Raw genomic sequence first — 26,501 nt, forward strand, 5'->3', positions numbered from 1 at the left:
TATTCATATACAGAGCATGATTTTACGAAGTATTTTCATACCCATCCACTGGCTCTGTGCCTCAGTCTTCTCAGCTCTAAAATAGAAGTGATAAGGGGCCCCTGGGTGGCTCAGTCGGTTAAGCTGCCGACTTCGGCTCAGGTCATGATTTCACAGTCCGTGAGTTCGAGCCCCGCGTGGGGCTCTGTGCTGACAGCTCAGAGCCTGGAGCCTGTTTCAGATTCTGTGTCTCCCTCTCTCTGACCCTCCCCTGTTCATGCTCTCTCTCTCTGTCTCAAAAATAAATAAACGTTAAAAAAAAAAATAAAAAAAAAATAGAAGTGATAATAATAATACTGACTTGCACAAGATGACACCACCAGTAAGTGGAGGAGTTAGGTTTTATGAGAGCAAAGGCCATAATCTTCCTTTCGACAAAAGTCCTTTTTCTTCAGTGTGAAAACAACCAGAGCATTGCTGAGATCTTGGCATTTTTCTGTACACTCAATACATGTTTGTAAGTGGATGAATGATTGATGGAAAGAATGAATGAATGATACAGCTTTGTAAAAAGGAGTCCGAGAGATTGCTCCCTGGATTTTGGGGTTCACAAAATAATATGAATTTCACTGCAATAGACTTTGTTATTCTATCTCTTAAAGAAACAATTTTGACAATGTTACAGCATTATTGGGACGAATACTCTACATATTTATACTCCTGCTTTATCACTTTCAAGTTCATTAAGGAATAAGTTACTACACTACCCAAGAATAATAGTGCCATCTAGCGACACTTATGGTTATTGTCTCTAAAATTGCATATGACAAGAGTGTGATGTGTGCCATCTGTGATCCTCAGCACTTTTCTGTCCAAGAAAACTTTTCTCAAAATTTCAGTATGTGATAGACTTTTACATCCTCATTCATATTTCCCAGATGACATATTTACACACCCTATTCCTGTCAGATTTTCAAACACTGTTTATCTTTTAAGACCTATCAGTTTTGAGAGGCAACACCAACCAACACAATTACTTTTCAGGATGAACAATATTCAATAGGTACAGTGATTGTAAGACATCTTGTTTTCAAAAGCATTGAAGTGTAAAAAAAAGTCCATTTACGATCAAGGAAATTCATCATTTAAGTATTTATTCATATATGTATTGCTGAACTTTAAAATCTATTTTATACAATTATTTTATTAGGAAAGATAATCCACTAAATGTATAAATATAATTTAATTTTTAAAATATTAATGGCTTTCATATATATGATAGTATAGTCACATAAATTTACAAATTAGAAAAAAACTTTGGTCAGGCTACTGGCATTATTTAATTAGGAAACGGTAGGTTTCATGAGAAGCACTCCATCTCACTCAAAAAGCTTAGAAGCTAGTCTTGGCTCAGACACCGTCCAGTTACATCAAGTTGAGCAAGTCAGGGAACTTCTGTAACTCAGTATTCTCACCTGTAAAACTGGTTAACAATGCCTACCTTATCCACCTCCTAGAGTTTTGAATCTTCTTTAATGATGGTAAGAAACTAAATGGTGTTATTCCCAATAATCATTTTCCTGGGAGGGCAGGTTCTGGAACTAGACTGCCAGAACTCAAATAACAGCCCCATTGCCCACCAGCTGTGTAACCTTGGTAAGGTACTTCTCTGCTCCTCAGTGCTTCATTTTTAGAACAGGAGTAATACAAATACAGTCCCTATCTGAAAGGGCAGTAGGGTAACATGCTTAGTACATAGTAAACATTCAGCACAGTTTCAACTGCATGATTATGCACAAACATCCACACATCCCCAGTGTGATAGCCAGAAGATCAACTGTCAACTTAAGAGACCATCACTATGTGATTCTCAAAAAAGAGAACGATACTGTATAGAGTTTTCATTTATTAATTGACCAGAAAAGAACAAGGTCCTAACCTAGGTGCCTTCTATTACCGGATTCCACAACTCTCTTTATAGATACTATAGGAAACAGAATGGGATAGGCAGGTCAACATAAGATATTAAGAACAACTGATTTTTAAAAAGCTTGATGGCAGTTAGAATAATATTAGGGAGACAGCGACAAGGCAGGGTTGAAGGAGAGGAAATAGACAAGGAGAGATGTTTTACAACCATCTCCTCTACTATTTCGGGAGTCTGAGCCGCCCCTGGGTCTTACCTGGATGACAGCGGTAGTCTCCTAACTGGAAGCCTTATTGTTTTTGTTTCTACTCTAGCCCCTCCTTTCTTTCCTTTCCTCTCCTTTCCTCTCCGCTCCTCCCCTCCCCTGTCCTCTCTTTTCTTTTCTTTTAAGTAGGCTTCACACCCAGCACGGAGCCCAACGCAGGGCTTGAACCCAAGACCCTGAGATCATGACCTGAGCTGAGAGCAAGAGTCAGACCCTTAACTGACTGAGCCACCCAGACGCTCCTTGCCCCTCCTTTCCATACACAGCAGCAAGGTTAAGTTTTTGAAAATCTCACATTTCTTCACTGGCCAAAGCCCTAGGATTCTGCACTTAGACTAAACAGCAAATACCATTCTTGTCCTTCTGTGCTCTCCCAATGCTCTTGCTATAGCATGCGCTGAAAGGAGTCTTGTGAGTGGTAAGAGGGGAACCTCTTTCTTGTCATGCAGATCTCTGCTTAATGTCACTTCTCAGAGGCCCTCTGCTACACTTGCTCTGTTCTTTGTCCCACAGCACTTATGTGATATGGCTTACTGACCCTGCCTCTCATCAGTGAATGTGAGCTCCAAGAGGGCAGCACCTTTGTCCTCCCCCCTCCCCCCCGTTACCCCCAAAACTTAGAACCGTGCCTGGCAGGGACACTTGAGTGGCTCAGTCGGTTTAGCATCCGACTTTGACTCAGATCATGATCTCAGTTCGTGGGTTTGAGCCCCGCGTGGGATTCTGTGCTGACCGCTCAAGAGCCTAGAGTCTGCTTCAGATTCTGTCTCCCTATCTTTCTGCCCTTCCCCCACTCGTGCTGTTTCTCTCTCAAAAATACATGTTAAAGAAAAAAAATTAAAAAAAAAAAAAAGAAGTGCCTGGTACATAACAGGTGACTGATAAATATTGGTTTAATGATGATCAAGATTATCTCAGATTTCCCCTTAAACATATAACGATTCTCCACCTGGTTTGATATCGCATGGTGACCTTAAGCTTGGACACGTGCTTTGGCTTTTCTAAACTTCAGCTCTCATAAAAAAAGCAGGAATAACATCTGCCCTATCTACCTTGTGAGCTGTGAGGATCAGATGATAAATGTGAAAGCTCTCATGAAGTGCAGAGCACTATACTAGACCATGACAGTGAAACTGCTCACTCATTTTAAAGAGGATGGAAAGGATGCCCAGAAAAATTAAGCGGCGGCAAGTATTACATGGTATGTAAGTGCATTGATTTCTAGCAGATAAAATACCGAAACAACACTTTCAAGAGAGGGAGAGGTGTTGAACAAAATTGGGAAAACCTAGTTTGGTTTTTTTTAAGGTTTTTTTCTCTATTACATTGTCTGGCTTTGAGGATTTTAAATGAACTCCATAGCAGCCTTGTCTGTTCTTCAGTCCTTGCCTATAGTCTATAGTTTATTTATATAATACATGAACTGCCTTCAAACATAGTATTGCTTAAAATCTGTTTTTTAACTGGATACTTTCCTGAAATTCTGTTCAAATCAATTTCTGCAAGTTATTTTAAATTTCAATGACTACAAAATTATGTTAGAATGTAATGGACAGGTCTTGACCTTTTAAGCATTTGGGGCTTTTTGCAGACAGCACAGGGGGGCTGCAGGACTATAAACTCTGGAGTTAGGCACCCAGGTTGGAATCCCACCTCTCGCTTACCACAAGTGACTCTGATCAATCACTCAACTATGCAGAACTCAGTTCCCTCACCTGAAATACAGCACTAATAAAAATCTATCTCACAAGATTGTCGGGAAGTCAGTGAAAATCATCTGTGTGCAGTGATTCACACATAGCAAATGTTAGTAATAACTATTCATCAGAATCTTCTTAGGCTCTAAGATCCATAAACTGTTCAATGTTTCCTCAGATATATTCTATATTTATCATTCAATAAACATCTACCTTACTAAAAAGCATTAAAAACACAAAGGTATGAGTTTTTACTGAATAATGATGTTAATTTGTACTTAAAAGCTCTGAAGGGGCACCTGGGAGGCTCAGTCAGTTGGGAGGCCGACTTCGGCTCACGTCATGATCTCGCAGTTTGTGAGTTGGAGCCCCACGTCAGGCTCTGTGCTGACAGCTCAGAGACTGGAGCCCGATTCGCACTCTGTGTCTCCCTCTCTCTCTGACCCTCCCCCGCTCACACTCTGTGTCTCTCTCTATCTCAAAAATAAGTAGACATTAAAAAAAAATTTTTTTTTTAAGTTCTGAAGAACATTGTCCCACATAACTGAAAAATCAGCTTTACCATGAAATTTGAAATCTGTGAACTTGAAAATCTGAAAAAAAAAAAAAAAAAAAAAAAAAAAAAGACTGCCCCAACTACTTTCCATTATATTCCATTTGAGTCACCATAATCTTTATTTCAAAATAGTGTTTTATTATATAAAAATGTAAAAATCCAGCAAAACCAGAAATACCGGATATATTTTCCTGGGCTTTCACATTTGTTGATTTTTATTCGCAATCTCTTTTTCAGAACAATTTACAACCTCAACCCCATTTGCAGTCTGATTATACAAGTGCTAAATGGCAGAAAGGTCTAGAATACATACATCAAAAAAAGAGGCAAAGCCGTGAAACTAAGTTGCATGCAACAGGTCTATGCGGGTGGGGGACAGTGTCTAGGAGATAAAACAGAGGAAGACAAAGCAATTGGAAGGTTTTAGCTGAAGTTCTTTCAATCATCTTTGTCTTTTGCTCCATGTTTAAGGATGCGCGTGAACTCGATGTAATTGAAATTCCCCTTTTTGTCGATAGGCGCTTCTCTGTACAGCTCGTCCACCTCCTCATCCGTAAACCGGTCTCCCATCGTTGTCAGCAGCTCTCTCAGGTAGTCTTCCTGGATGGTGCCTGGAAGGCAGTAGAAACGGGAGTCACAAACACTTCCTGGCACTGAATGGTTCATTTCTAAGCTACGTCAGTGTTACAAAATATTTCAGAATATCCACGTTTATGTGAACAAAAGAAACTAGCGAACTAAGGCAATACGTAACTACATCATCTTTGAGAGTTCTTTCATTTTAAAGACTCAGTTTATAGGTTATAATGCTTACACAATTAATTTGAAGCAAGTGTTTTTCTCTAGGGGAGGAAAACAAAAACCCTCTGTATTTCAGAGATGTAAAGGAAAACAAAAAGGCAGTTGCCCAGAAAAATGGACAGTACCGGCCAAGACCAAATGTGCCAGAGGGGTAGTGCGGTTATGACAAGTCTGGAGAAGAAAGCAGGAAGGAGGTTGCAAGGTACATCTGAGGAAGTGTGTGGGTGGCTGAGGAGACCGTTAATGGAAAGCAAAGGGGAAAAGGAGAGGAGTAAGAAAATGTGAATAGCTAGGCTTTACGATTTAAAATGAGAGAGAAAAAAATATTCTAATTGTTCAAGTTAGTTCCCTATAATTTTTGGAGAGACTGACAGTCTCTTGAAAAGTAGTTTTTTTTTTTTTTTTTTTTTTTTTTTTTTTTAAATTTTTTTAACGTTTTTATTTATTTTTGAGACAGAGAGAGACAGAGCATGAACGGGGGAGGGTCAGAGAGAGGGAGACACAGAATCCGAAACAGGCTCCAGGCTCTGAGCTGTCAGCACAGAGCCCGATGCGGGGCTCGAACTCACAGACCGCGAGATCGTGACCTGAGCCAAAGTCGGCCGCTTAACCGACTGAGCCACCCAGGCGCCCCGAAAAGTAGTTTTTATTGTCTAAGAAATACTATTCAACAGACAATTCTCCATTTGGCTTTCAGGAAGCTCAGAACCAAATTCAAAGATTAACACCTCAAACCGGGAGCTTTATGACCCACATACCTGTGACCTACCCATTCTCGGTCATACTGTCCTACTATAAATGATAGTTGATTCATTTTTTTTTAAAGTTATATTTTATTCAAAAAAAAAGGGGGGGGGGTTGCACCAGGGTGGCTCAGTCAGTTAAGTGTCCGACTTCAGCTCAGGTTATGATTTTGTGGTTTGTGGGTTGAGCCCCATGTCGGGCTCTGTGCTAACAGTGCAGGGTCTACTTGGGATGCTCTCTCTCCCTCTCTCTCTGCCCCTGTCTCAACCGCACTCTTTCTCTGTCTCAAAATCAATAAACTTAAATAAATAAATAAATAAATAAATAAATAAATAGTTATATTTTACTCGGTTTTTTCATTTCCTAAGAAGTATTTCATATAGTTTGGAATGAGGGTGGGCATGAACAAAGAGCACTCACCAGTTGCTTCTTCATCAAAGCAAGCAAAAGCATTTCTGATGACATCTTCCGGATCTGTGCCGTTTAACTTCTCACCAAACATCGTAAGGAACATGGTGAAATTTATGGGCCCCGGAGCCTCATTCATCATGGCATCAAGGTATGCATCAGTTGGATTCTTCCCTGTAAGATTTTACATTTTAACATTAAAGGACAAAGAACTCATTTCAACACATAATTATTTGTTATTGTTATGCTCCCAGCATATTTTTAAGTTACATCATCATCACATGAAACTATTTTTTTCAATTAACTTGCAATAAGGACATTTTAAAGAGACAAATTTTTGACAATGTAAAAAAATCTTTGATACATCATTATAAAAATGTATTGTGGGCTTAGGTTGCATGTTTTTCATTCATTGATACTTTCTACAACTTTTCCTTCACTATTTTTCATCAAAAACAAGCACCAGAGGGGCACCTGGGTGGCTCAGTTAGCACTGGACTTCTGATTCCAACTCAGGTCAAGATCTTACAGTGGTAAGATTGAGCCCTGCATCAGGCTCTGCACCAGACGTGGCACCTGCTTGGGATTCTCTCTTTCTCCCTCTCCCTCTGCCCCTCTGTTGCTTACATGCTAGCACCCTTTCTAAAAACAAACAAACAAACAAAAAAAGAAAAACAAGCACCTGAACCCATGAACCAGGCAATACCACAGTTTTACATCTTGAATGTTGATAATGTTAAAGGTCCATCAGGGCATTTCAATGCCAGTTGCTTAAAAATTTGAAATAATTCATATTTCTTTTTTTTAAATGTTTTTGAGAGAGAGGCAGGGAGGACGGGGGACAGAGGATCTGAAGTGGGCTCAGCGCTGACAGCAGAGAGCCCGATGTGGGGCTAGAACTCATAAACTATGAGATCACGACCTGAACTGAAGTCAGATGCTTACCCGACTGAGCCACCAAGGCGTCTTGAAACATTCATATTTCCAATTGTGGCACAGTTGCCCATGAATTAGTATTTTCAAAAATTTTATTTATAAGTTGGTCATTTAAGCTAAAACTACTAGGTTGGCTTAGAATCCTGAGCTCATTTTGAACAATAGTATCTATTACTCAGTGGCCAGACATATATGCAAATGCTGTTTACTCATATGGCAGAACTAGTTTAGTATTGCTCATAATGGGAAATCTTAATCTCGGTTCCAACTAAGAACGCTTCTCCCTATGGAGGGAGATTCCCCTGACCCTTCCTTTGAAGTTAGGAGAAAGTCCCCGGGAAGGGCCAGTCACGGTAGGAATAACAAAGGGCTCCTCTTTGTCCAGGCATTTGTGAGGCCCCCCCATGGTATAGGAAAAGTAGCTGTGAAAGAAGGAAGCATCTAGAATTGTGGGTTTGAATCCCAGTTTTGCCACTAGCTTTGCTACTTGAGAAAAGGAAGCAGTTGTCTAGGGTTTATTTTTTTGATCAGTGAAATGGACTGGTTAAACTTGGTTTCTGAAAAGTCCCTCCCAACATTGTTTGTAATGATTCTCTATGAAAAGAATATCTTAAGTTAGATGTTCATATCTAAGGAGAATATTATACCTAACTAAGTGCTCACAATCAAATCTAGAACTGTGGTTCATACGTAGTTTTCATCCTGGGAGTTTGGGCGAAATATGAATGCCAAGTTGGCATCTGTCTTACTATAGATTACTTGTCTCACTCATTACACCTATTCAACATACCAATACAAAAATTAGCTCAAAATTAATTTTAAGATTCACTGAGTAAGTGAAAGGAGCTAAAAAGATCTACTTTTCTACCTTCAAGTTTAATTCAACTCTCTTGCCCCAATTTTTTGGGAAAAAGTCTAACCCAAAGGTGTCAAGAGAACATGGGTACAGGAAAGACACGGGGATTAAAAATGAATTGGTTTAGGCTAAGCACCTATGAACCCATTCAAGGCATCCAATATAATTTGTTGATCTGAAAGATAAATAAATACGTATCTTTAAAGGCATGGGGCTCCCCAAAATGGAAGGCCCTAAAGTCAGCCTCTTACTCTACCATCCCTCACTCATCCAACAAAGATTAACTGAGCATCTATTATGAGAGGGCACAGGTTTGAGTGTTCAATCTTTGTAATACAACTAAGTCCTTCAATTTTCTTCTGTGGCCTTCTTCCCTAGTGGCGCACCCAAAAAGCATACACTTAGCTATTTTGAGTGTGAAAAGCACTGGGATCCAAACTACCTCCAAGGCAACAATTTAGTTCAGTATCCTGATTCTACTCTCACTCTGACTAAAGAAAATGTTGCAAAATGTTAACTATTGGTGCATCTAGGTAAAGGGTGTATGCATGTTCATTACACTGTTCTTTCAACTTTTTGCAGGTTTAAACATTTTCAAAATAGGGACTCCTGGCTAGCTCAGTCAAAAGAGCATTGCAACTTCATTTTGTTTTTTTTTTTTTTTGAGCATGTACCTCTTGATCCTGTCATCATGAGTTCAGGCTCCACGTTGGGCATACAGATTACTTAAAAACAAAATCTTAAAAAGTATTTTTTTCAAAATAATATATCAGAAAAAAAATAAAATAGAGGAACAAAATTATGTTGTGTTACTAAGAGGGAAAAAAATAACACCCTCATTTTTTGCCCTGTGGCCCCTGTTCTGGTTAACAGTCAAGCATAAGAAAACTCCAGAGTGCAGACAGAGCCTAACTGTAGGCTATCTGTGACCTGCACTCCCTTCCCTGCCCAGTCTATAGAAAACTCCTAGGTTTGCCATTTCCAACTGTAAAGTCACTGCTGACTTGGGATAGAACATGGAAGACCTTCCCTCCCATCTTTCTTTTTAAGATCACAACAAACAACAAAATCATACAAGGACTAATAAATTAACACCCATAAAACCAAGTAAGGTGCCCGGACAACCAGAGGGCAGTTTATGTTTGCTTTAAATCTTGTTATTTTTACATTTTATTTTCTTCAATTATAAAAAAGTTATAAATAAAATCCTCTTATGTCTGGCCAATCCCAACATGGCACTTCCCACCCAGACATCTCTCAATAATCCTTTGAGGAATACTTACTCATGATGCAAAAAATAATTCAGAAAACACTGAATTATTATTTTGGGGAAGTGGGCATATTAAGGATATAAAAGTCTACCTAGAGAAGCAAGCATATCATGCAAATCTTCCTTGTCAATGAAACCATCTCTGTTCTGATCAATCATGTTGAAGGCCTCTTTGAATTCCTGAATCTGTGACTGGTCAAACATGGCGAACACATTGGATGTTGCGCGCTGGGGACGCTTCTTGGTGGTCTTGGTCTTTGCCTTTTTGCTCGACATGGTGGCTATTTAATTCTAGAGTTAAAAAGAAGAAACAAAGCAAAGGAGAATGCATAAAACATAAAAAAGAACCTGTAACACCTAGAAGTTAGCAAGTAAAAATATCTTTTAAAAAGAATATTGGGGCGCCTGGGTGGCACAGTCGGTTAAGCGTCCGACTTCAGCCAGGTCACGATCTCACGGTCCGTGAGTTCGAGCCCCGCGTCAGGCTCTGGGCTGATGGCTCGGAGCCTGGAGCCTGTTTCCGATTCTGTGTCTCCCTCTCTCTCTGCCCCTCCCCCGTTCATGCTCTGTCTCTCTCTGTCCCAAAAATAAATTAAAAACGTTGAAAAAAAGAATATTTATTTTGAGGGAGAGTGACGGTGGGGGGGGGGAGGGTGTGGGTGGGGTGGGGAGGGGTGGGGAAAGAGCATGGGGGGGGAGGGAGGGAGGGAGGGAGGGAGGGAGGGAGGGAGGGAGAGAGAGAGAGAGAGAGAGAGAGAGAGAGAGAGAGAGAGATACTCCCAAGTGGGCTCTGTGCTGATGTAAGGTTTGACCCCACGAACCATGAAATCATGACCTGAGCAGAAATCAAGAGTCAGATGCTTAACCAACTGAGCCACCCAGGCACCCCAGTGAGTAAAAATAGGTTACTGTAGAATTATTACTTCAATTGGGTAGGAATACATATACATTTAAGCTTTATTTCCAATGTGACAGTTAAATGGCTAGGAAAAAAGCAGTTTTGAAAATTTTAAGAAACAGAAATCATTATATAGGTTGTCCCCAAATTCCATGAAACCCATTTTTATTGAGTGGAAATTAGTTTAAAAATACATACCAATAGCCAGCATTTACTGAGTAGCTTACTATGTGCCAAGCACCGTTAAGAGGGTTTGGGGCTCTCCTAAAGAGAAATGCTCCAAAGCTGACATTTTACTTTTTACAAGGATTGTCCCATTGAATCCTCATAACAATCCTATACAATAGGCACTCTTCTTTTTACTCCATTTTATTACCAATATTGCATAAGCTCTCTGAATCTTGGTTTTTCAAAACAGTGTGGAAACCAGGGAAGCTCACTCGATCTTCAGTTTTACAGCAAAACACAGCCTCTAGTTCAGTGCAAGTGAGACTTAAATGAGAGGACATTTGTAGAGACTAGTATAGTCACTGTATGGTACATGTTCAAAGGCTCTCATCTTTAAAAAACTATCAAAAGCTACTCTTCTTTCATTACTTTTTAAAAGTCATCTCTATGCCCAACACAAGGCTCGAACTCAGGACCCTAAGATCAAGAGTCACATGCTCTATTGACTGAGCCAGCCAGGCATCCCAAAACCTGACTCAATCTTGCATCCCTTCCTTTGACATTTCCCCTTTCCTTTGACAAAACTTTTAGAATACCAGTGTAATACTCAACTATTTTCATTTTCTCATCTTTTCAATCACTCCTCAATTCTCTGTAATATGGCTTTGGTGGCAGCCTCCAACCCTCTATTGAAAGCCATCAATAATTTAAAGTCATTTTTTTTTTTATGTTTGTTTATTTTTGACAGAGAGAGAGGGGCACAGCATGAGTGGGGGAGGGGCAGAGAGAGATGGAGACACAGAATCTGAAGCAGGCTCCAGGCTCTGAGCTCTCAGCACAGAGCCCAATGCGGGGCTCGAGTTCATGACCTGTGCTGAAGTCGGACGTTTAGCTGACTGAGCCACCCAAGCACCCCATAAATGTCAAATAGAATAAACATTTCATTCCATTTTTTATTTGCAGTTTCAAATAATGTAGATAAACGCAACACAAAAATACTATCAGCTTTGGGATTAGAAAGTCCTGAGTTCAAATCTCAGCTCCACCATTACTAGTTACATATTATCTTGGAAAACCCAGAGGCACCAGAGCCATTTTTCAATCCAATGTCTTATTCCATCTTCACAATTGCCCTATGAGATAGGTATTATTTAGGTTAAAATATAAAATCAATGGCCCTGTGTAGTAAACAATTTTGCTCAATGAGAGTCTTGGCCTTTTCCCTCTGCTCCTGGGAGGTAATCTCTAAGCCTGTGGAATGTCCTGCTGATATCAGGGTCTTGGGTCATATCAGACAGCCTAATAATGTAATTTATTGTGAGGGCTTTGGGTCATGTGTTATCAGTTTGACCACTCAAGGGGCTGGAGACTGAGGTCAGCCACAGAGCAGCTGACAGCATTTATGTGATAGAGCCCCAGTAAAAACTATGGATATCAGAGATCAAGTAAGCCTTCCTAGTTGGCAATACACCATGCATATTGTCACATCTTATTGCCAGGAGGGGTCAACACTGTCCAAGGAAGAGGACAACTGGGGGCTCTGCATTTGGAATGCTCCTGGACTATGCAACATGCATCTCTTCCCTTGGCTGATTTCAATCTGAACCCTTTTACTGTAATAAACCATAACTAACGGTATAACAGCTTTTAATGAGTTCTGTGAATCCTAGCAAAATTATCAAAACTAAGGGTTGTCTTGGGGACCCAAACTTGCAACCGGTGTCAGAAATGAGGGTGGTCTTGGGGACTGTTCTCTAATTCTGTAGCCCCATAGTGTGAAAGCAGATGACTAGATGGGGCAATGGCTGACCAAGGCAATTTTGGACCTGGGTCTCCAGGACTTTTAGTCTTAGACTTAATTTTTTTGGTACTATTTTTAAGATTGTAATCTCTACACTCAATGTGGGGCTTGAATTCACAACCCTGAGATCAAGAGTTGCATGCTCGAGTCTTGGACTTTTAATCTACATTGTTTACTTTTCTTTTTTCAATTCAAAAAAATACACCACTGGGTATTCTAAAGCTTGGCTTAGTGGTGCAGGTTGAAGTACATCAGCCTTAGAGTTTCTCATTCTAACATTCCAACTCCTTCCCTACCCCACATACTTGTCCTGAATAAATGTTAATTTTCTCTTCTGTCCTATAACTTAGCTTATTTCAGCTTAGTTATATTGAAGGTTAGAGACAGAATGTGGTCCACCAGCAAGGCACTTGACTATGCTTTAATTCTTCTTCCCATTCCAAAACTGTTGGATCAAAATTTTTTCATGCTAAAAATCCCAAGATTCTATTTCTTCAAGTCATAATATGTACATAAGACAGTAAATAGGAAGGCAAGAATTAGTTCTCTCAGTATCCACAAATTATGTTTGTAATAGTCACTGAGAAAAAACTCCCAAAGAGTAAATTTTTATTTAAAAAAAAATTGGTTGTGTCATGCTAACCTTACAGCTACCCAAAATATTTAAACATTTCTGAAGCCTATTTGGAGTTCAGGAAGCTGCTGCCAAGATGAGATTAAACACGCAAAATTTTTTTATTAGGGGAAATGCCTGTGAGAGAGAATGGGGAAGTAACCAACAAGGCTGGAAAAGCCCTTAGATGGTGAGCCAAGTCTGACCCCTAGAGTGAAGGAAACAGGGAAGGAAAGCGAAAGACAAGAGCAATTCACTAAATGACCCTAATCAAAATATGTTACAGAGCAGATAATAGGCTCAATATAACACCACAATTTCTTTTAAAAGTGTTTTTTTTTTTTTTTTTCTTCCTGGGGCGCCTGGGTGGTTCAGTCAATTAAGCATCCGACTTTGGCTCGGGTCATTATCTCACGGTTCGTGGGTTCAAGCCCCACATCATGCTCTGTGCTGACAGCTCAGAGCCTGGAGCCTGCTTCAGATTCTGTGTCTCCCTCTCTCTCTGCCTCTCTCTCAAAAATAAACATTAAAAATAAAAAAATTTTTTGTTACTCCATGTTAAAATAGTACACATTTTAAATAGTACACATTTATACACATATAAGGTACCTATAGACACTACACACATACGCACATAAAATATGAGCTGATAATAGAATATCAGCTGAAGAGTGAAGCCAAGTTGTAGCAAAACAATCAATCTCAAAAGAAATCTACCCCCAAAAGAAACTACCATCCTCTTTCTCCTTTTCTTCTGAGATAAGTATCTTGGCTTTCTCTACTTTCTCACTTCCCACTCACTCTCAACCCACCACAATCTGGCTTTTCTCCCCTCTACTGCAACTGCTTTCAAACTGCCAAATCCCTCTTGGCCTTGGTGAACAGTAACAGTAGAAATGAACTGTCCAAAATGGAAAGAGAATGCAAGGTTCCCAACCTTGTATACCTTCCACTCCTGATGAAGTAACATGGGGCAAGCTGAGGGCAAAGTGCAGGCCAACAGCTCCCCCCACCCCCCACCCAGGTGGGACATGTATGATACTCCTTGGACACTCCAGGCTACCCAAAACCAGGAAAGGACAAAAAACCCAAAAATAAACAAACAAAAAAACACCCAAATGGTTAAACTGATAAGAGTCCCCACCAGTTTACCAGAATACCAGAAAAAGGCAATCCCATCATAGCCTGAAGTCCAGGAACTCCCTGTGACTTAATGTTAATGCTTTGCTAGAGGGAAAAACAACCTTAGGTTGACATTAAATAATAGCTAGGCCTCCAGTAAGTCTTTAGTATGTGAAAGTCTCTTTGCAACTCCCTCTACCCCAACTCCATAAACCCATAACCCCCCACACTTACAATGCACAGGCCCTGTCCCCATGCCTTAATAAAATCACCTTTTTGCACCAAAGACTTCAAGAATTTTTTCTTGTCCATTGGCTCCGGACCTCACAAACCCCACCCCAAAACCTCATCACTCTCAGGAGGGGAACTCCTAAATGTTATACTGGAGAGGTTCGTTTACGTTAAATACTTGGTTGACTTGGTGATACCAACTTACTCTTCTCTCAGTTCTATTTCTATGATTGGTCCTCTTCCATTTTCTTGTTAGGCTCTTATCTTCTCCACTCACCTAGGTATTCATGTTTCCCAATATTCTAGCAGTCCATGGCTTATTAAAATTCTTTCCATTCTGCTTTCCTTGGATGATCTCATCAACTCTCACTGGTCTGACAACATTCAATGGCTCCCAAATCTGTATCATCAGGCCTGACCTTTCCCTTGGCTACAGACTCCAACGTCCAACTGCTTATGAAAGGCACTCATTTGGACATCCCACAGACACTCATAATCAATGTGTTGAAAAGTGAATTCGTTATCTTCCCACTTCTAAATTGTCTTAGTTTTCTGTCATTTACCTACTCACCAAGCCAAAAACTTAGGAGTCATCCCCAACTCATCCCTCTTCCTGATGAATCAAGCCCTACCTCTTAAATTATTTCTCAGATTTGCTCATCTTCCTCTTTCCTCTCCCACCACCCTAAACTGGGCCTTCATTATCTCTGTGTAGAATATTTCTATGTCGGGGTGCCTGGGTGGCTTAGTCAGTTAAGCGTCCGACTCTTGGTTTCAGCTCAGGTCATGATATTGGTTGTGTGAGTTCTAGCCCCATGTCGGGCTCTGCTGGTAGTGCGGAGCTTTCTTGGGATTCTCTCTCTGCCCCTCCCCAACTCATGCTGTCTCTGCCTCTGTCAAATAAATAAACTTAAAAATATATATATTTCTATAGCCAACTAACCTATCTTCTTGCTTCTTCATCCCTCTAAACTGCCCTTTAAATTCCAGCCAGTGGTGTCTAACACATGAATATGAATATGACCTTATCTTTCCCTTAAAAATCTTTGGCTGTCCTCTGCATACAGTATAGAATACAAGTTCTTAAGCATGGTACACAAGGTCCTCCTTGGCATACTCTAGAATGACCTCTCCAGCCTTATCTCTAGCCATTCTCTGCTTTGTACTTTTCCTTCAGTAACACCAAACTGCTTGTATGTGTCCATGGCACCACACAGTTTGTTACCTTATATATTTTTGTTCTTGCTACTTTTCCAGCCCCAAATGCTTTAAGACCAAGGAGAAAATTAAAGGTCTACTCAACTTATGGCTCCATTCCATTTATTGAGTGACTCATATGCTAGGCACATTATGTGCATTAAACTTAACACGCCTGCTTCACAAATGTAGAAACTGAAGATCAAAGCAATTAAATAACTTTCCCAAGGTCACCTAGTGGCAGACCTGGGAGCCAAGCCCCATTTATTGAAGGCTATTTCTAACTTTGTATTTTTCACTTTGTACTAAATATTCTTTTAGATATTTTTAATTTACCACAATTTTTTTTTAAGTTTATTTATTTATTTGAGAGAGGGAGAGAGAGAACCCCAAGCAGGCTCCATGCTCTGCCTGACACAGAACCTGATTTCACCATAGTGAGATCACCAGCTGGGCAGATACCAAGAGTCAGATGCTTAAGTGACTGAGACACCCAGGTGCCCCTTGAACTTACCACAAAATATAAAAAACTTTCAGTATGACCAATGCAATCTAACACTGATTTCTGAGCAGTGACTTTCCTCTGAATTCAAATCCTTGAGTTTTCCAATAAATTCAGACGATACTGAGAAACCAATGTACAGGACAGAATTGCACAGTGAAATGGGAACTGCAATGTAGGTTTAAACAAGTGACAATATTTCCTGTCAGTCATGGTCTTGGTTTGACATCATAGGTAAGGCTTGAAACCTTTATCTAGGACTGTCAAGTTAATGTTCAACTTATAAATGTTAAGCAGGAAACAACAACCAAACTCCACTCTTAAACTGTAATTACAAAAAAAGAAAAAAGCAAAAAAAACCCTCATATAAACCAGCATGTAATTTAATGAAGAACCATCAACAGCAGTAAATACTTCTCACTTCCTCTTTAAATATGTCATTATTTTTGTAAATTTCTCATATAGAGTGAACTAAAGGTGTATATAGTGTTCACAGAACTTATAAGGGTTGGGATATAGAAACACCGGTATATGTGGCTGTGGTGTCAACATATTTCGATAATGATCTAAATGTCTGCAAAATCACCTGCGATACTGTTGTGTAAATCAAAACTTGGGCATGATAATCACTACTAATAAGCAGAAATTGCTTGTGAACTTTATCCAGCCTATATGACTTGATTGGCTTTTATGAAGCATATTCTGTCAGCTACCTAGGACTTCCTTGACATTCCTTTAAGGGTTCCTTCTTTATATCTTAAGTCAGTTAGGGGCTGTCGCCATATGACAAGTAAATCTGTCTCTCACAACAGTTAACCTTCTGGTTTCAATATTGGCTGCTGGAAGTTTAAAAAAAACTGATGCCTAAGTCCTAGTCTGGTCTAACTGAAACTGAATGATGATGGGTGGTGCCCAGGAATTTGTAATTTAAAAAAATGCATCAGGTGATTCCATTCAGGAGGGTTGAGAACCAATGAGTTAACCATTTACAAGGCACTGGTTATTTACGCATCGAGTTTCTTTTAGTTCTTTTAAAACTTAGTCATGTTTTAGTGGAGATGCTAGAGAGCTGGACACTAATTCTAGTTCTGTCATTCACAAGTTAGTTACATGACCTTTGGTCATTTTAGCTTTCCTGGGCCTCACTTTCCTCATCTATAAAATAAAATAAGTAGATCAGAAGTCACAAACTGGCAGCTGCCAAACTATATGCAGTCCGCAGGGAGGTTCACTTACTTCTCCCAGGGATGACCTTTTTAAGTGCCTTCTTCAGTAACTGAGTTAGCTTGCCAACACTGTAAAAAACTTAAGTTTACTTTAATGAAAACAACTTTCAGATGTCTTGAAAAACTGTATGATAAAGAATCAATTGACCAGCATTCATAAGTTCCTGTAGATAATGAGTATTCAGTGAGGAATCCCCACTACTCCCTACATCTTCCTGTCACAGTTGGTATTTGTTTATGTGATGGCCTGGCCTCTGAGAACATCTGAACTTGTTCCTTGGCTACGGTGGTAGCCAAACTTCAAGATGGGCCTCCACATTTCTCATGCCCTTGCGCAGTCCCCACCAACAGTGGAAAGGGTTGACCTGTGAAAAGAGGTAAAATAATTTTCCTTCCACCCTTTTGAGTTCCTGGCTGCCACTTCTGTAATTACATATTCACAAGAAAACAGTTTACTAACATGTGTAACAGCGGAGATACCCAGGGAAAAGCCAACTCAGAAAGGTAGCTTAGAACTCAGTCTAAAAAAAAATTTTTTTTAAATGAAAAGAACTCAGCTTAAATATCATCTTCAGCTGAAGACAAAGAAGACAGGTGTGTGTGAGGGGAAGAGGCTAGTGACGGAAGGTTACCAGGAAAAGCAAGCAAACAGGGTAAGGCTTGTTAGGTAGATTTAATCAGGGCTTTCTCTGCTGATAAGAGGCTAACGTTGTCTCCTGAGAATAACCTTTGTCCTTCCTGGTAGACAGGGGAGGAAGGACACCTATGCAAATTTATGCCCTGCTTTTAGGTAAATAGGAGGACAGAGAGCTTTTCTTGTGTCTGGTTCTTCAGCTGCCAATACCAACTTACCAGCCATATGAGTCAGCCATCTTGGAGACTGGTCTTCCTTCAGATGACTGCAAACCTGGCTGACATCTGGATTGCAACCTTATGAGACTCAGAACCACTAGCTCAGCTGCCTTGGAATACCAGATCCTCAGAAACTATTGCTTTTTTAAGGTGCTGAGTTTGAGATAATTTGTTATATAGCACTAGAAAACTAAAAAAAGCCACTGTGTTTCCTTGACCTCTTTAATATTAAAATAGGACAATGGCTTTATTTCAGAATTATGGCCACAGTCAAGTTTACATTGGATACGGAACTTTCTATTCCTGGTTAGAAAATTTTAATTCCTTCTATTCAATTTCTCCAAGTTCTGTGGGTTCCTTTTTTTTTTTTTTTTAAGGGATCTCTATACCCAACATGGGGCTCGAACCTACAACCCTGAGATCAAGAGTCACATGCTCTACCAAGCCAACCAGGCACTAACTTTTGGCATTTAAAAAATATTTCTCTAGTAATTTAACCATTCCATCTAGATTTTTAAATGTTAGCTCACAATTACTCATAATACTATTTACTTTAAGTTTATTTAAAAAAAATTTTTTTAATGTTTATTTACTTTTGGGAGAGAGAGAGAGAGACAGAGCATGAGCACGGGAGGGGCAGACAGAGGGAGATACAGAACTAGAAGCAGGCTTCAGGCTCCTCACTGTCAACAGAGCCTGATGTGGGGCTTGAACTCATGAACTGTGAGATCATGACCTGAGCTGAAGTCGGAGGCCCAACCGACTGAGCCACCCAGGCACCCTGGAAGTTTCTTTATTTTTAAGTAATCGCTATCCCCAACGTGGGGCTTGAGCTCATGACCCCTGAGATCAAGAGTTGCATGCTCTGACTGAGCCAGCCAGGCACCCCTTCTATGGGTTCCTCTTTTAACTTCAATAGAATCACCACTTCCTCAACATTCCCATCAACACTATCCTGTTCTTCTGATTCCTATGCTGTTTTGCTAGTTCTTGTTTCCTAATTGGAGTTTCATGAAAAGCTCTATCTTTGAACTATTGTGCTTTTCTCAGGTACTGGTCAAAAAAACCAAAATGAGGTAATTGGGGGGACACCTGGGCGGCTCAGTGGGTTAAGCATCTGACCCCTGATCTCAGTTCAGGTCTTGATCTCAGGGTTGTTTGGGCTCTGGGCTGGGCGTGAAGCCTACTTTACAAAAAGAAAAAAAAAAAGAGGTAACTGGGGAGGAAGGAGAAGATGGTTTGGTGAGCAAAAGGATGATGAAGAGTTCAAGTTTTAGCCAAGCTACAGTAGAATGGTAGTGGAGACGCTTAGGGTCAGGATACTTAGGGGGTCTCCTTTTAGCCAGACCAATTTGTAAGCAGAGGCAGAAGGTGAGACCTGACAGTAAATGCAGAAGACCAGAGAGCAGTTCTGCTAAAAGCTAAAGTCATTTCCAATTCAATTCTCATGCTCACCAAGGTCTAACAGAATCTTTAGAAATTTCTCATGGATTCCCATGGTCATTATTGTAGTCAAGACTAATGTTGGTGCTAATTAGGAGGATCAAATGACTGGATACATGAGCAACGGTCTGAAAACAGTAATCATAAGGGGGAATTTAGTATATAATCAAGCTAGAATAGTCCACAAAATTAAGCTCATATACTTAATGACATATCATTGTTTTTATGCTACATATTTAGGCAAATATGTAATCAGTTCTATAAATTATTATATGTATTTTTTTAAAGAGCCAAACACAATTTTTACAGCTTTCCTCTTAGTACCAGCTAAACTTTCCCCATAGCATACATATTTTAGTATTTACCACATATGTTATAATGCTGTCATTTTTTAATTATGGGTTTTATGATCACCCCAGTTGGCAGTAAACATTCCATCCCCCGAACAACCATATCATTTTGTTTTATTGCAGTGAAATGTATATATGGTAAAATGCACAGATCTTAAAAATGAGTTTTTGTAAATGTGAACATTTATCTAACCACCATCCCAATCAAGTTATAAATGTTAACATCACTCCAGAAAGTTCCTTCCAAGTCAATGACTTCTCCCAGAGGCAACCATTGCTCAGATTTCTATACACCAGAAATTTATTAATTTAACCATAAATTCGTTCTGTCTTTGAAATTCTTATAAATGGAACTATACAGTGTATATTCTATATGCCTCACTTCTTTCACTCAATACATTTTTGAGATTCATCTATCTTGTTGCATTTATCTGTGACTTACTCTTTTTTTATTGCCCAGTAATATTTTCTTGCCATGCCATTCACCTCTACATTTTTATGGCATTTAGCCTTTTTTACCTTGGATTGTGTGGTATAGTAGACTGCCTTACACTTGGCATGTGCTCCATAAATATTTGTAAAGCAAATACATACATATGCTTCCTATCACAACAGAATTACATATACATATATTCATTATAAAGTAGATCCTGGATCTTACTCCTAAAATAAATCTTTTCTCTATGATTTACCCATGGTTCAGCATAAACTCCACTGGACTTTTCCTCAAGAGATCCTCAACAAAACTTACCAGTTACCCCCTTGTTCCACGCCTGGAAGAAACAATGCTAATAACAGACAATAATTGAGTGCTAAGTATGTGCTAGGCACTGGTCTAAGCATTTCACATGTATTAACATATTTAATCCTCACAACTTATGATATCAGCGCTATTATCTCCACTTCTCAGAAGAGAGAATTAGGGCAAAGAGAATAAACAATTTGTGCCTGCAGCCACACAGCTAGAAAATGGTAGAGTTTATTTTAAAGTTTATTTATTTTGAGAGAGAGAGAGAGAGAGAGAGACAGAGAGAGTGCAAGTGGGGGAGAGGCAGTGAGAGTGAGAGAGAGAAAGAGAGAGAGAGAGTGTCCCAAGCAGGCTCCAAGCTATCAGCGCAGAGCCTGACAGCAAGGCTCGAACTAAGGAACTGTGAGATCATGACGTGAGCCAAAATCAAGAGTCAGATGCCTGATTGAGCCACCCAAGCACCTGGAAAATGGTAGCGTTTAAATTCAGGATCTGTACTCAGGAAGTCTGGCTCCAGAGCTGTACCACTAGCCCGTTTCTCCTATATAAAGACAGCTCAAATTCTCGATCATGAAAACATGGGTAGCTAGCTGGGGGTAACAAGCAATGCCACCACACAGCAAAGATGCAGAGTAAGGAAGATCCCAACGCTGCTGGCAATGAAAAGCATCCCTAGGTACTTGGTGTCTTTGAATCCTAGAAGAGAGGGACAATCAGCCCCCTTTATGGGCTCTAAGTCCTCTTATCTTTCCTAATCCCACAACCCTCACCTGGGGATCTGTCCTTCAGAAGTTTCGGTCTATCCTGTCGAAACTCAGTCTCATTAAAGCATAAACAAACATCAAGCCATCCAATATAGAAGCTGTTTCATTGAACAGTGCCTGAACAAACAAAAAGCTGTGCACTTAGTTATGAGGCCCAGTGGGGTCCACCTAATGCTTACAAAGAAAATGAGAGGCACACGTGAGTCCTTCAAGTGACCTTGGGCAAATTATCTCACTTCTCTGGGTTTCAATTTCCTCAATTATAAAATGAAAGATAATCTATAAGACAAGTCATCTATTTCACAAGATAATCTTCAAGGTTCTTTTGAATTCTAAAATGCTATGATTCTTCTCTTACGAAAAGACCATTTCAAATCCATCTTAAACAAAGGCTGCCAAACTAATTTTCTAAGCACCCTTTCTTCTTATTACTCCCTTAGTAATGAATCCAAAATGACTGCCTAATGCCTCTTACATAATCTGTTATTTCTGGCCAAGTTTTCAAGACATCCATAAAAACGTCTCACTTACCTACCTATCTACCCTTATACCCACCTATTACTCATTATAGTTCTTGTTCCATTCAGGCTGGTCTCCCCACTGTCTCCTTTTCACCCAACACAATTCCCACCTTTTGAGATTTTCCTCTTGTTACCTCCTACCACAGATCCTGCCAGAAATACTTCAGTTCTACCTCCTAGGGCTGAATTTAAGGTCTTCAAGGAGGTTACGATTTTTTTCTTCAGGGAATCTTTCTTGACTTGTGATTTGTCCTTTTCTTCCATCAACACGCATGACCTGAATCTTTACAAGATGCAAGACACAGTGAGAGTTACAACTCCTATGGGCATCGTTCCATTTTAGCCTGTACCAACCATGCACTCCGGTACAGGTTCTCTTAAGTTTCCGTGGACACTTCACCTAAGGCAAAGACGCACGCACCACTAGACTCCTGCACCCACCAAAGCATCCAGCCCTGTGTGCGGCACAGAGTAGGTGCTGGCAGCGGGGCCGCGGGGAGGTCGGAGGCACCAGGTGTGTGAAGTCACCCCGGTGACGCAGGGCCGGTCTCCGCGCTGCCCGGTACCCAGCCACCTCTTCCAGCAGGGCGTCTCCCTAGCCCGGCTTCATCCGCCCTGGCGCTGCCCGGCCTCTCAACGTTCAGGCCCAGGCCCGGCCGCTGCCAGGGCCTCTTCATCAACCCTCTTCGCCCAGCCCAACAGGTTCCGAAGCCCCCGGTCCCCGGCGTCCGGGTCTATTGGGGCGGGGTCCCGGCGGCGGGCGCGAGGCTGGAAGGGAGGGGGGAGAGGGGGGAGGCCCGAGGGATGTCGCGCGCCGGGGCGAGGGCCACTCACCGCCGCCAGACACCAGAGCCCAGTCTGCCCTGCGCGAGACGACGAGCGACGGCGACGATCGCTGAGCTGTGGTGCTACAGTGGCGGCGCCCGGCACTTCCTGCCTCGAGAAGTGGACCGGAAAGCGCACCGGAAGGCGCGGCGAGATCCAACTCGGGACGGGGGGATGCGAGAGGGGTTCTCGCTCAGGACCGAGCGAAGCCCGCTGTGTCGGCCGAGGAGGGAGGCTGCGGCCGAAGAACACAGCCTGGGCTTTAGTTGTCTTCTGTGGCCTGTTGCATCGGCTGTTGCATCCCCTCCTGCGTGCGGCTGTAGCCCCGCGGCCCGCCCTCCTCCCCCGCCTTATGCGGCGGGTTCCCGCGGCCCTTCCGCATTCCTGGGCTGCAGGGCGCCGGCCCGGGCTTGGAATTTGACCCCGTGGGGTGGGGTGGGGTGGGGCGGGGCGCGGTTCCCGAGGATTTGGGGGGTCCCGGGTGCCGAAGGTCTCCCACCCTGGGCTCCCACAGTTGGCACATGAAAGTACAGCTCGCGTAGTTCCGTATGAACTTGAAGTAAAATAACTAATTAGGGTGCGTCCCGCGTAATACTGCGGAAGGTAAGAGGGCGGCGGCGGGGCGGACTCCTGCCTGCTGGAAAACCCTTTCTTTTTCAACGGAGCTCCAGCCAGAGTTCTATCATTTAGCCTTCAAATTGTAAGGTTTATGGCCTTACAGACCACGGCTAGCCTATAACTGTTTCATTCTCCTTACAACCACAAGAAAGTTTTACTGAAAATGTTTTTTGCTTTCCTTGGGTCAACAGATGAGAGAGTTACGCGCACACACATTTATAAAATGCTCTTCGTCAAAACAGGAAACCACGAAGCTACATTACACAAGTTTGTGCCTATAACCTTCACTTCCCTCATTCTAATATAGATGAATGCCACTATTTCTGGGTAATGGAGGATAAGCCAATAGCAAACCTTTATTGAGCACTTGTTACTGCCTGAAAGTGTGCCAGATGCTGGGGAGAGGAATAATAGTCTTTTATATTCTAGAAATCTTTGATCAGAAATTCCTAGATATTAGGAACCATGTGTTCAGCACTCTATAGCAGTTCTTAAACAGCAGCATGTGTAAGCAAAACCTGGAGGGCTTAGTAAAAGATTCTTGAGCCCCAACCCCAGATACTCAGATTCACTAGGTCAAAGGCGAGGCGATAATTTGCATTTCTAGTAAATACAAATTTACTAGATGCTGGGGGATGCTGATGCTGTGGTCTTAATCTGAGTAACACTGCCCAAGGTCCAGATAATTAGGGAATGCATTTTCTCAGAATTTGAAAAGCAATTTCTGAAATGTCACACCTGATTTCTAAAATAATGACTCTTTCCCTTGGCCGCAATCTGCTCTTTGGTCCAATAGTATAATTTTTTAACACTCAAAATCAAGAGTTTGGCTTCTTTAGGTCTTTGTCATAGAGCCCTTCAAGTATGGTCTACTACCATCCCATAAGCCCTCACCTTTGCCAGCTTAGTTAAGATCATAGCTGAGGGACTCTGACTGCACTTTGACTTTGATCTCCATATTTGTTTATAGAACTGCTTTCCAATACAATAGTCACCAACCACATGTGGCTATTTAAATTTAAATTAAAAACTCAGCTCCTCAGTTATATTAGACATGTTTCAAGTGCTCAATAGCCATATGTGGCTAATGTCCTTATTGGAAAGCAGACACCATTTCTATCATCACAGAAAGTTGTACTGAAGAGCTCTGTTCGTAAAATAATTCTAGGGTATATTGTTCTTTAGATTCAAAAGAAAAACAATATTTATTAACGAAAAGCCAATTATCTAAATATCTAGCTCTTGGGTTATGGCTAATTAAGGCATATCCTTTTCAAAGATAATTGTGGTCATTAAAAAGAATGGTTACAAATAAAGGTGGCTATGCCAAAACATGAAAAATAATTTAAGCTATGTTAAACTAAAAACAAGGTGTACGTTCATTACAACTATAAAATGTATGTGGATAATAAGACATTATGGCACTACTTGAGTAGGGAGACAGACATCTAGTGTAAAAGGATACAGGGACTTAAAAAAATTTAAAGAAGGGGGGGTGGCTGGGTGGCTCAGTCAGTTAAGTGTCTAACTTCGGCTCAAGTCATGATCTCTCAGTTTGTGGGTTTTAGCCCTGCATCAGGCTCTGTACTGACAGCTCAGAGCCTGGAACCTGCTACAGATTTGGTGTCTCCCTCTCTCTCTGCCCCTCCGCCATTCTCACTCTGTCTCTCTCAAAAATAAACAAACATTAAAAAAAAAAACAAAACAGGGACTTGGAAGTTCAAGAGCAGGTAGAAATGAGAGAAGCAGCATTGGGGAAACTGGGCATTTCTTCCATGTGGGATTAGTTCCAGCAATACTTTCAAGAATAAAAAACCAGGTTTCAGGGAAATCGAGAAATTGTACACTAAAGGAGGACCTAGAAAGACACAAACAAGTCTAATTATTGGATCTACTCAGGAAATCTAAAAAACTACTTGAGCATCTAGTTGGTACCAGGAAACTGATAGACTTAATGTATATTCTCAGTAAATCCTTATTACCACCTTTTAATATAATAAAATTCTAGTTTGAACTAATTTACTATCAAACAACTATGGACCTTTCTCCTAACCTCAGCCTTTTACTTAATCTCCAACTGCCATTAACTCCTATTGCCTATCCTTTCCTCTTTTCAGAGGTAGAAGTATCCATTTTTATTTCTCTAAGGATAATCCTATAATGTGTGATCTAGGTTCTAGCCCTGCCTATCTCTTGGACATAATTCATTTTGTTTCACTGATTGTTTCTTCCAGTTTGTCTTTTTCCTCTGTCTACAAACAGGCTTGAATCTCTAAAGATGAGCCCTTTGATCCTGAACTTCCCTTCAAGCTTCTCTTCATTGCCAAGCTTCAGACCCCCACTGGTAAACAGAACAAGAGTAACTTTTAAATACCTACTGTGTGCCAGACCATTTAGCTTTAGTGTTTCTAATTTTCACAACAGGCTCTAAGGGTACCATTCCTTTTATAGGTGATGAAACTGACACAAGTGACCTGCCCAAGTCTACAAAGTGTGACTCTAAACCCCATACTACTCTTAGTCACAAAAAGTGCTGCATTATATATTAATAGATTATGTTCATATTATGAACCAGTAGCATTACTTCCATTTTACAAATGAATAGAGGTTGAGGGAATCTAATTGACCTAAGGTTATGAAACAATGTAGCAAAAATGGGATTAAAATGTAGATTAGCCTGACCCCTAAACCTAGGCAGCCTACTGTTTCATGCTGCACTATGGATTCTGCATTCGGAACCCTAACAAATCTAGCAAAGGTCACTGACCAATGACTTGATCTAGTGGCCTCCTTTAAACTTAACTTTTCTGTGTCTTAACACTATTGACTAACCTCCTCACTCTTGAAACTATTCACTTGGTTTCCACAATACTGTTTTTATGACTCTTCTCCAAGCCCTTTTATCATCTTCTATCTGATCCTTAACTTTTCTGCATATTCGTAAGTCTAGGTGTTATACCACTTGTCCCCTCTCTCTACATACTTTGTAGGAAATGGTTGCCTTTCCTTTTCGGAATTTGATTTTACTAGCTTTGCTTTCCTCCCTTTTTTATCACAGTAGCACTCATCAATTCCTGCTCTTGAGTCATAGGCTCCTTGATAAATATTAAATTTGGGCCCTGAAGTCCAAATGGTAATATAATCATAAGCAGGTAGATAAGGATGCAGTAGGTTGGTTTCATG

The 26,501-nt window shown here is 40.8% G+C and overlaps 1 protein-coding gene across 1 annotated transcript; it reads right to left on the reverse strand.

Moving 5' to 3' along the window:
* Positions 1 to 4,541: 4,541 nt before the first annotated feature.
* Positions 4,542 to 22,817, reverse strand: LOC102971233 (myosin regulatory light chain 12B). The gene is made up of 4 exons (XM_042962775.1): positions 22,710 to 22,817; positions 9,532 to 9,730; positions 6,390 to 6,551; positions 4,542 to 5,035 (listed from the first exon to the last, which is right to left on the reverse strand). The coding sequence occupies exons 2-4, from the start codon at positions 9,713 to 9,715 to the stop codon at positions 4,863 to 4,865; spliced, it is 519 nt and encodes a 172-aa protein (XP_042818709.1). The 5' UTR covers positions 9,716 to 9,730; positions 22,710 to 22,817; the 3' UTR covers positions 4,542 to 4,862.
* Positions 22,818 to 26,501: the final 3,684 nt, after the last annotated feature.

The sequence above is a fragment of the Panthera tigris genome, chromosome D3, assembly GCF_018350195.1.
Source record: "Panthera tigris isolate Pti1 chromosome D3, P.tigris_Pti1_mat1.1, whole genome shotgun sequence".
In the NCBI taxonomy this organism is placed as follows: Eukaryota; Metazoa; Chordata; class Mammalia; order Carnivora; family Felidae; genus Panthera; species Panthera tigris.

Coding starts and splice junctions, on each gene's coding strand:
- LOC102971233 (XM_042962775.1), bottom strand. CDS start 9,715: ATGTCGAGCAAAAAGGCAAAGACCAAGACCACCAAGAAGCGTCCCCAG. Junction 6,552..9,531: donor TGATATGCTTGCTTCTCTAG/GTAGACTTTTAT, acceptor AAAATCTTACAG/GGAAGAATCCAACTGATGCA. Junction 5,036..6,389: donor CTTTGATGAAGAAGCAACTG/GTGAGTGCTCTT, acceptor ACTGCCTTCCAG/GCACCATCCAGGAAGACTAC.